General features: G+C 37.8%; 1 protein-coding gene across 4 annotated transcripts in view; it reads right to left on the bottom strand.

Moving 5' to 3' along the window:
* The window catches only part of LOC128994337 (rho GTPase-activating protein 39-like), a 72,493-nt gene that overhangs the window by 22,377 nt on the left and 35,823 nt on the right, over positions 1-14,293 (bottom strand). For 3 of the 4 annotated variants that reach the window (XM_054418800.1, XM_054418802.1, XM_054418801.1), the window contains exons 15-19: positions 13,548-13,666; positions 9,532-9,666; positions 2,498-2,635; positions 1,326-1,552; positions 747-845 (exon numbers count right to left, since the gene is read on the bottom strand). In XM_054418800.1, coding sequence (XP_054274775.1) covers positions 747-845; positions 1,326-1,552; positions 2,498-2,635; positions 9,532-9,666; positions 13,548-13,666 — 718 coding nt within the window. The remainder of the gene's footprint in view (positions 1-746; positions 846-1,325; positions 1,553-2,497; positions 2,636-9,531; positions 9,667-13,547; positions 13,667-14,293) is intronic. The other variant, XM_054418804.1, reaches the window with a different exon arrangement.

The raw sequence follows: 14,293 nt of genomic DNA, 5'->3' as shown, positions 1-14,293 counted from the left end.
AACATTTAACATTTAAACTTAACTTAAAATTAATCACTTAAAATATTAAATACAAAAAGTTCTAAATTAAAGTTCTGTAAATATATTCTGTAAATATATTTTCATTTCGGGTTTCATACCTGTGGTTAAAATGTATTGTTTCTGGTAGCTCATTCTTAACTGAATGTATGAAATCGAATAATTCTAGAATATACAACCCCGTTGTATATTGGGGATGAGTTTAAGATACTTGAGGGATTATTGTGGAAACTTTTCTTCACTCATTAAACTAGTAAAACAAAAGTTTCACAACGTTTTGGGATGTAGAGTGTGGTCTTGTCTTCAGATGGAAAGGAATCTAAATCAAAAAGGCAAATAAGAAAAAGAATTAAAAATAGAAAATCGTGGAGCTTGAATCTTCGGACTGTGTGGTCATCATTGTTTGTTTAGTAGAGTTAAAATTCAATTTTTAAATTTGACAATTTTACTTTGTTTGCCTTTTTAGATTTGACTGCTATAAACATCTGTTGTTCTTATCTATTGAATTCCTTGTCTATTGGTCAGTTTGAGTAGAAACCTTGCTATCTTTTAGGGTCATTCACACCTGAAGAAGGGATCAGATAATATATTTCAAAATATTGTGCAGCTTCCATTACTATAGATGGAAAATGTCTCTGACAATCCTTTTACGACACAAAGAATATCGAACTCAGAGCAATACCATTTGCAACACAATATTTAAAACATAATATAAATGTTTTACTCACCTATTCATATAGCTATCCAAGTATGTTTGAAACTTGGGTGACGGTGGGAAAAATGAAAGACATATCGCTAAAAGTTCCCATCCTCTTCGAAGACTCTCCCTGTACAATAAAAGTTAAAGTGTTAATTAGGTTTGGAACTCATACCTAACAATTTTCACTGACTCAATTTTAATCACATTATTGTTTGTAACAAATTATTACTCAGATCATTAGTAGCTACATCTATGAAATCAAATTCAGTTTCCTTTATTAACTTAATTTACCTTTTGACACAAGTTAAAAGGACCATAGTAAGGAGGACCAGAAGTGAATAAACCATATTCACTAAAATAAATTCTGAGATCCTAGAATTACCATCCAATGTTATGAAATATCCAAAATCAGCCATTTCTCAATAACATCAGTATTGAATCTTATGAGATGTTGAGAATTGGAATCAGCCCATCAATAATATTTTACTGAAAAATTCAAGGTTAAATCCAGGATTTTCCACAGTTTACAACTGTCTTATGGTTTTTACCCTGATAATGAAATACCCAATTTCCCTCCATTCCTAATATAACCGAGAAGCAGACATACCTGCGAGGGTTCTCAGTCGTCTGCCGGCAGATCTGTATGTACAGTTCGTCCCGCAAGGCTGGCTTGTTGTACCCAAGGTTGCAGATCTCTAGGGCTACACTGTTCAGACTCATGCCTAGCTTAGCCTTACGATCGCTCATGTAGATCTGCACGAGTTTGAACATCTCCACTGCGTCTTTCTTGAGCGATTTGTCCGACAACACCAGCATCGGCTTTCTGATTGGATCCTGCAAAAGTAATCAGTTAATGGATGTTGCATACTGTCTGATACGCTGTATGATCTAATAGTTATACAAATAATCTACTAGTAAATAAAATTGAAGCTGTAAAGGGTACAGCCTAAAAATACCAAAATGCCACACACAAAATATACCTATGAAAGAACAAGACTTAGGGAAATAAGCACTTGGTAGTTGCAAAAGAGGGTTGTCTGTGAATTGAGGACTTCAAAGAGCTACCAATGCAACAGAGTGAACTAGTTTAAATCTTTAACTATCACCATAGTTATATTCCCCCCGCCACAATTCCAGTCGATCTCCAACTTTACTTGACACTTGTTTTAGTATCTGTTAATGATGGAACTGTAAATTAACGCACCTGTTAAGTATAAATTGCATTTTGTGATAAGATTTTGGTAGTTTTGTAAGTGTTCAACCCCTACTGAAATTCGCTGCCAGTTAACATACAGTATGAGGAGACAAATGTACGGGCGTAAAATAATGTGCGTATATGATTGAGGGAGTTTGGAAAAGGCTGTAGACATTTTCAAGAGGCCAGTTGTTGTAGTTCATTAGCCACAATACAGTTATCAACGATTTTATAGCATTGCATGTGCAAGGGATTGTAGAACTGTTAGGAGATGATTCCAAAACAACCATAAACATTGCACAATGAAAGTTTTTAAACACACCAAATAAAGATTATGGAACTTCGTCGATTTGAATTAGCTTTTTTGGAGACCTGGTTTACTGGACAACCTTCACTTAATCTTAAAAATTGTTTAAAGAAATTACAATTAGTTAATTAATTTGCAGGTTATCACAACACATTCTCTAGATGCATATCTACATCCAAACATAATAGATCATTTCTAAAACTAGACTAATTACTTATCAAGAATTCAAAGCAGCAATTAAATTTAAAAAAGGAATAATCAATAATCTTATACTCACTTTTGACCAAGATAGCATATCTCTGATGGAGAACTTTTTCCTAAATATGCCCTTCTTGTGGATATTGAGATTGTCTTGAGCATACTTCTCTATGTCGCTTTCAGAGGGCAGCTTTTTATTCAAAACTACCCTAGATAGCTGCAACAATAGATATATCTTTAAAAATAACACACAACAAAACAGATGACATTGTCAAAATAGGTATATGTACATCAACATAGAAAATCTCTTTGTTTGTAAAAATAAAAGTAGTTTATGGAGGTTAAAAATTCTGTGCCAATAAATTAAGAAAAAAATAGGCTATATTACAGCTGGACAAGAATTAGTTTATACAGGGTGAGGAAAAGGATATCTCTGTATATTTACTTGGAAAAATATTAGAGGGGGGGGGGGTCTTGACTTTTTATTCACCCTGTATGATAAGTAATGCAACAATTATTGATGAACAGCTGAGCAAATAACCTGAATTTAACTTTGCCATTTTAGTAAATATAGTACAATGGGGTTATTAAAACTGTGATTTTGCTGTGGTTTGCCAGCTTGCCTTCGTTGTTGAAAGCCCATTGGCTACTCAAAATTCGAGATTTTTCACATTCGTCCCAAAGATTTGCTTGCTTTTAAACCAATGGTTTCTCAGGAAATTTAAGCGATTCCTAAATAATGCTTTAACAAGGATTAGATGGAGTTTTCTAACAGCTACAGGAATGTCAAGTAGAAGAGTTTCGTCAATTGAAGGACGTTTCTTCCAAGAAATGGAAAAATGACTCCACCAAGTTAAAATGGCATAAGATAAGCTGTGTTTTGATGCGATATTTATATGTCTACGGTAAATAGTATTAAATGTACTGTTCATAAATTAATTGGCTTTCATTCCTCACACTGTGTACTTGAATTGAATAAATGGGTTAATATCCCATCTACTTGTTAACACTGACCACCATGTTTATTCCTATTGACCACAGCCACACAACTCTCTCTTAAAGTAGTATAGCTCAAAATAAAACTTTTGTCAGAATATAAAGAGCTAATGAATCGTGCTATTTACAATTTACGTATAACTAGAAGAAGCAAAAAGCCATTACAATTGAATACGTTAATTCAGGAAAGGAAAACCAAGTAAATAAGAAATTTGTCAGTAGCTGTTAGTGTATTAGTTTGTCATAATATGAAGACAATACAACACCTCTTCTATACTAATCAATTATCCTAAGAACTAATCAACAAAATAAGACTTCCATAAACCTATGTTAGTACTGCATAAATCCTATTTACCTTGTTACTATATCATGGCATTTGTGTTAGAAGATACAAACTAAAACCTAATCAAAACCAACTTGAATGTTGTAGTAGTAATATTATTTTACAGTGAATACAAACAGTTTGGTATTCTGTTAGATGTTTTGATTATTTGTAGAGGCAGAAATGAACAAATCTGACTAGTCAATAATAAGAAATAAAAGATTGATAAGCAAAATAAATAAAACTAGTAGGAGTGGGCGAGTATTTTTTGAAGTTATGTTGAGTAATTGAACAACTATTGGAATATCGCATTGAGGAAATAGTTGTTCATTCCGATATAGTAAAAAATATTGTTGTTATAGTCTATAAAATTAAGAATACGTACTTTTTTTGTGTTACAATCGTAGTGTTTTGCGTTTTAGGCTTAGGTGCGAGAGGAAAGGGTTCAATCCCCATAGAAAAAAATTAAGGGTTTGCATCCCTTACCCTGAAATGACAATTATGTAAACATAGTGAAAATTTAATTATCCAAATCAATTAAGACTCTATTACATTAGGATAGTAAAAAATTCAGATCGTTGGATTTTCACAAAAATTCAAGGTATCATACAGAAATTAGCCTGAGCTTTTACTATTGTGATTGCACAACTTGTCTGTGAAGATTTTTCGTACAAAAATTTGCGCTTACGCTGCAGTCTTGGATTATGATTCTTAATAACTGTGAGAGACAAAGATGATTCTGTTATAAAATACTATTGTTACAAGTTAAATAGAATGAAATGAAAAGAATACTTTACTGGAAGAAACTTTTATGATGTACTAAATTGGTCAAACTTATTTACAGAATAATTAATGAACAACAGAAAACCATATGTAAAACAAAAACATTTGAATTCTCATAAGGAAGTCAAAGAGTACTAAATATAATAAACATAGTCCAATAGTTATTATATGCAACACTCCCCCTACTCAAGGCTTCCTTAGAGACTTCATGGGAACGTTAAGCCAGTCCAATTTTCTGTCTTAAAACCTTCAACCTTGGTCCAAGAAGAGGTTTTGTAAACAAATCAGCTAGTTGTTCACTTGTGTCAATTTTCTTCACTTCCAGGTTTCCTGCTGTCACTTGTTCTCGAATGAAAAAGTGTTTTATTTCAATGTGTTTGGTTCTTCTGTGATGCTCTGGATTCTGTGCTAGACATATAGCAGCTTCATTGTCTACGAAGATCACAGGTGTACTTTTAAGTTCAGTTAATGAGCTTAGTAATCGCTTTAACCAAATTGCATCCCTGGCCGCCTCACTCGCAGCTACTATCTCTGCTCCCGTAGTGGAAAGTTGAACAGAAGGCTGTCGTTGGCTTATCCATGATATCGCTCCACCTGCGTACAGAGTCAGTAGTCCTGTTGTCGATCTCCTGGTTTCATGGTCACCACCAAAGTCTGAATCACTGTAGCAATTAAGAACGCCACTTCCAATGTGCTTCTTGTACACGATTCCACAATCTTTAGTACCCTGAAGATATCTGAGTATTCTCTTCACTCGACACCAATCATTTATTGTAGGATTTTCTAGGCTTCTGGAGACGACACTCACTGCGTACGCTATGTCCGGTCTGGTACTAACCATGAGGTACATAAGAGCTCCAACAGCTTCTCGATACGGGAAAGACGTCTCATCTGTTCTTTTGTCTTCCTGTTCAGATTTTACTATAGGTGTTGGTGCTGATCTGCAGTTTTCCATGTTGAATCTTTCCAAAATTCTTGAAACATATCCTCCTTGACTTAATTTGATATTTTCACCAGATTTGGAAATCTCCAATCCTAAAAAATAATCTGCTGGTTTTGACTTGGTTTTAAATTCTTTTTTCAATTCTACTAGTAATGAATTTAAGTCTTCATCATGAGTTGAAGCAATGAGTCCATCATCAACATATAGAACAACGATTAACTTATGTCCATTGTTGTTACGGATAAAAAGACATGGATCATCATCACTCTTTTTCAGTCCCAGTTTTGTTAGGACCATTCCAACTCTCTCGTTCCAGCATCTTGGTGCTTGTTTCAAACCATACAAACTTCTATTAAGCTTGCAGACGTGATTACTGTTATCACTGAATCCTTCCGGTTGATGCATATAAATTTCTTCATTTATTTTGCCGTACAAAAAGGCAGTAGACACATCAAATTGTGTAAGTTTCATGCCTTCATTAGCAGCTACTGCGATAACACTTCTGATTGTTGGCATTTTTGCTACTGGACTAAAGGTTTGATTATAATCAATTCCTTTCTTCTGTACAAATCCCTTTACTACTAGACGGGCTTTGTATCTCTCTATGGATCCATCGGCATTTGTTTTTACTTTGTATACCCATTTACAAGGTATGGCTTTGTGACCTTTGGGTAGTTCAGTAAGTGTCCACACTTCATTCATGTGAAGTGAGTTAATCTCATCTTCCATTGCTTTTTGCCATTGCAGATGATCTTCACAGTTCGATGCCTCCATGTATGTATTAGGTTCATAGTGTGTGTTCCCCATAACAGCACTCATCACAAAATCTTCAAAACGAATGGGCTGCCTTACCATAGCTCTATCTCGGAGTTGGCGAGTTTGCACAACGTTTTCTTCCTGTTGTTCTGCTTCCTCGTCTGTCAATTTATCTTCTTCCGATTCATCTTCAGGAAAGAGAATGGGGACATTTTCTACTACAGGGGCTGAACAGTTCTCATCTTTTGCTTCATCGGGGACTTTTTCTTCTGAAGAAATAGGCCTATTTACTATGGATTCACTAATAGACTCTTTCAAAAATTTTACATCCCTGGACCGAATGACAGTACATTTCCATGAATTCCAGAGACGATATCCATCATTACCATCATATCCAATAAGTTTGCATTTCATCGCTTTCTTGTCAAACTTACGTCTTCTCTGCTTTGGAATATGGACAAAACAATCTGTCCCGATAACCCGTAAATGTTTTATCGTAGGTCTTTTTCCAAACCATGATTCATATGGAGTCTTTCCGGCAACTGATGACTTAGCAGTTCTGTTCAAAATATAGGCTGCAGTGTTTATCAATTCAGCCCACAAGCCTTGAGGCAGATCACCGTGAGCATGCATCATTGACCTTGCACATTCAACTATGGTCCGATTTTCTCTCTCTGCAGATCCATTCTGTTGTGGTGTGTATGGCATTGTGATCAACTGTTGTATTCCATTCACTTGAAGGACTCGTCTAATACTTTCATTGTCGAATTCACCTCCTCCATCACATCTCAACTTACATATTACATGGCCTGTGACTTTGACTTCTGCAAGAAACTGCTTCAGCTTCTCTACAACTTGAGATTTTGTCTTCATAAAATAAACACTGCGGTAGCGAGTAAAGTCATCCTTGAACAATACAAAGTACTTTGAACCTCCAATCGACTCAAAGAAAGGTCCACAAACATCAGAGTGAATGATTTCACCAGGTACTGAAGCTCTGTGTTCATCTCTGCTTCTGAATTGTGTTCTGTGCATTTTTCCATAAGCACAACCTTCACATACCGGTACCTCATTGTCAAGCTTGAGATTAAGGTTCAGTTCTCTCCTTGCAATTTCTTGTACATGAGTTTTGCTTTGATGTCCTAGTCGTTCATGAAGTAACTGCAACTGATTAACAGCTGGAACTCCTTCCACAACAGCCATGAGGTCTACTGATTTTCTTACTGCTAATTTAAACAAGCCTCCGCCTTGACTTCGATGTCCTTTGATGAGTGGTTTACCATTTCTATCAAACAAAGTGCAATCCTTGGATGTCGATACAAATTTACTATTTACATTTAAATCTTGAGCAGCGGTTACTGAAAATAGGTTTGCAAAAATACCAGGTACATACCATACATTGGTTAGCTTTACTGTATTCCAAATACCATCCAAATTTGCTTCCATGCAAATTGTTCCTCTACCAATAGCACTTGTCTGTGGTCCATTTGCCATTGTAACTGCATGAGGTAACTCAAATTGTTCAAAGTCAGTAAACATTTCCCTACAATGTGTAACATGGTTGGTAGCACCACTGTCCACGTACCAATCATGTGATGCGGTAGTATTCTGGGTTTGAAAAACACAATTACTTAATATGGTTAGTGCTGCTTGTTTGGATTCTTTTTCCAAGCTTTTCTTTTCAGGTTTTCTTTCAGGTTTTCCATCCGCTATCCATTTCTGACACTCTTGCAACCAATGTCCTTTCTTGTGACAATAGTGGCATGGAAACTTTTTCTTTTTATCATTGTTTTTGCTGTTTTTCTGTACACCTACTAAGTTACCTTTGGCTTCTTTAGATCTATTGACCGCCATTAAAGCTGTATCTTCTTTCTCATTTTCCTTTGAAGTCAGCTTTCTTGCTTCTGTACACAGCCAATTTGTAAGATTGTCAAGGTTTCTCGCTTTATCCTTGTGAATCATTAACCAAGTTGTCTGAAAGTTGGAATATTCTGCTGGTAGGATTTCAAAAATCTTGCAAATCAACAATATCTGAGGTAAACTATCTTCTTTCTTGTCTTGGATTTTCTTAATTTCTTCTTGAAGCTTTACCCATAATGACTTGATTGCAGATAGGTTCCCAGCCATATCCAAGTGTTGATCCCATTTGTAGGTGAAGAACAGAGAGCATATATCATAGGCTTTATTTTCCTCTATTTCCGCAAATAGATTATGCAGCTCCTTCCAAACCTCATCTGGTTTTTCTAGGTTTCTTACCTGAGCTCTTACTTCCTTACTTAATGAAGATGCTAACATAAACATTACTTCTGACTGTGTTTTGTTGTACTTATCCATCTTCATTTTATATTCTTTCATTTCTGTAGCTTGTGTTTCATCTTTAGGTTTCTCTGGCAATTCCATTTTACCAGAAATGGCTTCGTATGCATCTGGGATACCTTTAAGCCTAATTTGCATTAGATATTTCCAATCATCCCAGTTGTCCTTTCCATGCAGCAATTCCATTTTCTGCATAACAAATTCCATACTAAAGATTTTATCTCAAGCAATAAATTATTCTATTTAAAACCTGTAACACACAATATAAGGGTGTCTGGACCCATAACCTGTTATAAAATACTATTGTTACAAGTTAAATAGAATGAAATGAAAAGAATACTTTACTGGAAGAAACTTTTATGATGTACTAAATTGGTCAAACTTATTTACAGAATAATTAATGAACAACAGAAAACCATATGTAAAACAAAAACATTTGAATTCTCATAAGGAAGTCAAAGAGTACTAAATATAATAAACATAGTCCAATAGTTATTATATGCAACAGATTCTACAAGACTGAGGAAGATATTCAAGATTTTGGCGAAATCGCAGAAAAAGACTTTGTTGTTTCCATGACCGCGGTAGATGACGATGATATCTACATCATCACCAGAGAGGTTTTGGATTTTGCCGGCAATCACAGATTCTACCATCTTTAATAAAGATTTTTTCTTCTTAAATTCTTTCTGTAGTTGATTGGGATTTGATTGGGATATAATCAGTGATTCGGATAGTTGGAGTTCTACTGTACTAAGAAAAAGGTGATTTTCCTAAATTAAATTGGGGTATTTTAAGCAGTTTGGAACAGCAAATTTACTAATAGTACAATTAAATTATAATTGAAACTGCTGATGATACCACTAGACCCTCTCAACTTGTGTGTTTTTAAAAGGCCAAGTAAGTACTCGATACTCAAATACTCGATAGTCAAATACTCGCCCACCCCTAAAATTTAGAACAGAGAGAAAGAGAGACAGGGATGCAAGTGTTTTACCTGTTCGTACTGAAGAGAAGCCGAGAGAGGGGAAGGGGAGCATGGGAGAGAGTGAGTAATAAGTGGAAGGGGAGAGGGTGGGGGGCCAGACCCACAGGGAGGGGAAGATGATATCTGTCGTCTGTAGTCAACTCTCTACATGCAAAATAACACAACGTAAGTGAAACTGACAACTACACAACAATAAAACTAAGGGTAAATAAATCAAAATAATGTATAGAAAATCTACAGAAACATAAAGAAACTCGAAATGTGAGGGTTAATGATGTAACAGGCCACATGAACTTTGGCTTAAAGTATTTTGTTTGGAATAGCAGGATTATCCGAAGTAGGAAGAGTCCATAAAACATTATACTGTCACTGACAACCATTTTCAACCAGGAAAGTTTAGAGTTGGGAACAAAGATTGTATCTGAATATGTCTTCATATCTAATTGTGGCCATGATGTTGTACACAAATACTTCCTAGCAAAACAATTGGACCTGAAGACATATTTCTTTCCAATTAAAATGTTCTATATTTGCTTTCAGATGACAGTTAAATATGTTTCATTTTCATTTAATTTGTAAAGTTTATTTGGGTACTTTCCTGTTAAAGGGAACATTCATTATCATCGATGATTTTGTTATCGATATATCGATTTTAACAAATGGAAACATATCAGCTGACAACTACGATAAATAAATATTGTTCAGAATCAACAAACAATAATTTTAAAAAATGTTGAAATTAAACTGTTCTAAACTAACCTAACAAAACTAACCAAACTTGCTGTAACATTAAAACTTCCGTTTAATATTCTCCGCTTGCCTTTAGTGTTATCAAACGGAATTTTTAAATAATACAGCAAGTTTGGTTGGTTATGTTAGGTTAGCTTAGAACAGTTTCATTTCTTAATCAGGGTGTCCACCAGGCCAACCAGAAAAAATTCATGAGTAAAAAAAATTCCAACGCGTTTTGCGCCAACTCCCGCAATGCTGTTTTAGCGCTTACACAGCTCGCTATTTTAGTTATCGTAAAGAGCATTCTCTATGTACTTTCATATAGTACAATTTTGAAGTAATGGGTTGTTTTAAAAGTGGCCTACAGAAATAATAATGCTAAATTACAAAAATTGCACGTAGCCAATTTATGTTTTAAACTCTTCTAAACACATTAAATAAATACCACGTTAAAGGTGAAGATATTACAAAAAAATATTTAAAAAAACTTTCTAGAAGTGTGCCATTTTGAAATTGTTGGTCAAGCCAAACTCGAGGTTATGTTGTAATCATCTTCTAACACAGTCGTAGAGACACCATAATCATTTTCTGCGATAACAGAAAAATCCTGAATCACCACTGTCTCCCGAAGTCACGGAAACGTCATCGTCATCACACGCGGTCACAAAAACGTCATTGTCGTCTCCTGAGGTCACGGAAATGTCATCGTCGTGTCCCGCGGTCACGAAAACGTCATTGTCGTCTCCCGCGGTCACGGAAATATCATTGTCGTCTCCCGCGGTCACGAAAACGTCATTGTCGTCTCCCGCGGTCACGGAAATATCATCGTGGTCTCCCGCGGTCACGGAAACGTCATCGTCGTCTCCCACGGTCACGGAAACGTCAACATCGTTTCCCGCGGTCACAGAATCGTCATCGTCCGCATGCGTTATCGCGGCAAAATCACTAAACGCGGCGGTTTGGACATCATCATCGTCTCACGTGGTCACGGAAACGTCATCGTTCGCATGCGCGATCACGGAAACGTCATCGTCGTCACACGCAGTCACGAAAACGTCATCGTCGTCTCCCGCGGTTACGGAAATGTCATCGTCGTCTCCCGCGGTCACGAAAACGTCATCGTCGTCTCCCGAGGTCACGGAAATATCATCATTGTCTCCCGTGGTCACGGAAACACCATCATCGTCATCACACGCGGTCACAAAAACGTCATTGTCGTCTCCTGAGGTCACGGAAATGTCATCGTCGTGTCCCGCGGTCACGAAAACGTCATTGTCGTCTCCCGCGGTCACGGAAATATCATTGTCGTCTCCCGCGGTCACGAAAACGTCATTGTCGTCTCCCGCGGTCACGGAAATATCATCGTGGTCTCCCGCGGTCACGGAAACGTCATCGTCGTCTCCCACGGTCACGGAAACGTCAACATCGTTTCCCGCGGTCACAGAATCGTCATCGTCCGCATGCGTTATCGCGGCAAAATCACTAAACGCGGCGGTTTGGACATCATCATCGTCTCACGTGGTCACGGAAACGTCATCGTTCGCATGCGCGATCACGGAAACGTCATCGTCGTCACACGCAGTCACGAAAACGTCATCGTCGTCTCCCGCGGTTACGGAAATGTCATCGTCGTCTCCCGCGGTCACGAAAACGTCATCGTCGTCTCCCGAGGTCACGGAAATATCATCATTGTCTCCCGTGGTCACGGAAACACCATCATCGTCTCACGTGGTCACGGAAACGTCATCGTTCGCATGCGCGATCACGGAAACGTCTAAGTCGTCACACGCAGTCACGGAAATGTCATCGTCGTCTCCCGCAGTCACGGAAACTTCATCGTGGTCTCCCGCGGTCACGGAAACGTCATCGTCGTCTCCCACGGTCACGGAAACGCCAACATCGTTTCCCGCGGTCACGGAAATATCATTGTCGTCTCCCGCGGTCACGAAAACGTCATTGTCGTCTCCCGCGGTCACGGAAATGTCATCGTCGTCTCCCGCGGTCACGGAAATGTCATCTTCGTCTCCCGCGGTCACGGAAACGTCGTCATCGTCTCCCGCGGTCACGTAAACTTCATCGTCGTCTCCCGCGGTCACGGAAACGTCATCGTCGACTTCCGCGATCACGGAAACATCGTCATCATCACCCGCGGTCATGGAAACGTCATTGTCTTCACCCGCGATCACGGAAACTTCATCGTGGTCTCCCGCGGTCACGGAAACGTCATCGTCGTCTCCCACGGTCACGGAAACGTCAACATCGTTTCCCGCGGTCACAGAATCGTCATCGTCCGCATGCGTTATCGCGGCAAAATCACTAAACGCGGCGGTTTGGACATCATCATCGTCTCACGTGGTCACGGAAACGTCATCGTTCGCATGCGCGATCACGGAAACGTCATCGTCGTCACACGCAGTCACGAAAACGTCATCGTCGTCTCCCGCGGTTACGGAAATGTCATCGTCGTCTCCCGCGGTCACGAAAACGTCATCGTCGTCTCCCGAGGTCACGGAAATATCATCATTGTCTCCCGTGGTCACGGAAACACCATCGTCGTCTCCCGCGGTCACGGAAATGTCATCGTCGTCTCCCGCGGTCACGGAAATGTCATCGTCGTCTCCCGCGGTCACGGAAATGTCATCGTCGTCTCCCGCGGTCACGGAAACGTCGTCATCGTCTCCCGCGGTTACAGAAATTTCATCGTCGTCTCCCGCGGTCACGAAAACGTCATCGTCGTTTCCCGTGGTCACGGAAACGCTATCGTCGTCTCCCGCGGTTCAAGAATTCAAATTATGGAATAACATGCAAACAATAACTACGTTTCAAAATAAATGTGTACATTGTTAACATCTTTGTAAAATTAAGGTCCTTATTCAACTTTGCAACTTTGTTTAAATAAGTTAAATTTCAGATAAGTAAGTCTAAATAATTTTGTGGCAGCAAATAGCCAGAATGCAAGGAATTACAGAAAGGGCGTGAAAGCAGACATCGATAATATCTTTTAGAATATTTTGGCACTCGCACTCAGTTTTCATATAGAAACATTTGGTTGTAGTAAATCATCGGCTCCATAACAATCAATACTCAATTATGAGCAGAAACTTTAAATTTTATTTGGATCTGTTCCACTGTTTGGAACTGAACTGAAGCAGAATAACAAGTTCAAACTAAATTAACTTAGGCCTCACTTAATAACATGGACAGAAAAGAATGTTGCCAGGTATAAAAGAAGAATACATAAAGCGGGACAAACACTACAGTTTGGTATTGTTACTGAAGTATTAAACACTTACCTCCGCTCGTTCCATAATAGGAGAATACAGGACTGGCGCGGGCGCTGGTGGATCTTTCTTCCTTTTCAAAGAAGCGTGTTGCGTTTCTAATGGTAACGTAGTATTTATTCCTAAAGCTCCTGAAAAAAATGTTGTACATCAGTCCCAACGTAATGTTGTTTTAGGGGTTACAAATTTACTTTGTGTAACAACATAAAGACAGGGGTTGTTATACTGTTGTTGTTGTTATATAGTGTGAACAATTCATATATAAAATTTTATGTTTGTTAAACTGGTATCGGTATTTAGAATTGATCAGTTTTCGTATAAACAAATCTCTTATTGTTTCCATTGTGATTTATGATTTAGAATATTTATTTACATTAGTGAATAACAAATTACTTATATAGAAAGATTTACTTGAAGGCTAAACCTAAAACTTTGTTTAGAAACAAAATTATCGGCTGATTATCGAAAGTTCTCTTAAGTCGTCAATCACATTTTGTGCCAATTTTTTGTATTAATACCAAGTCCTAAACGGATCTAAAAAATTTATTGAGCACAACTAAATGTTGAACAGGATGAATATATTATAGGAAGGATTGAACTCGTAAGATGAGATACACCTTTTTTAACTCCCTCAGTAACCTTTTACTATGTGTAGCTTTTTTTGTGAGCAGCAGAAGAACACTGACTCAGTCCTTGGCAATAAAAAAACTAAACTTTACAAATCAAAAATATCCCATTTAATTTTAACTATAGATTAT

The sequence above is a fragment of the Macrosteles quadrilineatus genome, unplaced genomic scaffold (assembly GCF_028750875.1).
Source record: "Macrosteles quadrilineatus isolate MER2022 unplaced genomic scaffold, UCM_ALF_1.0 Scaffold_5__1_contigs__length_97177068, whole genome shotgun sequence".
Classification (NCBI taxonomy): Eukaryota; Metazoa; Arthropoda; class Insecta; order Hemiptera; family Cicadellidae; genus Macrosteles; species Macrosteles quadrilineatus.
This window is presented reverse-complemented; position numbering and strand designations above follow the sequence as displayed.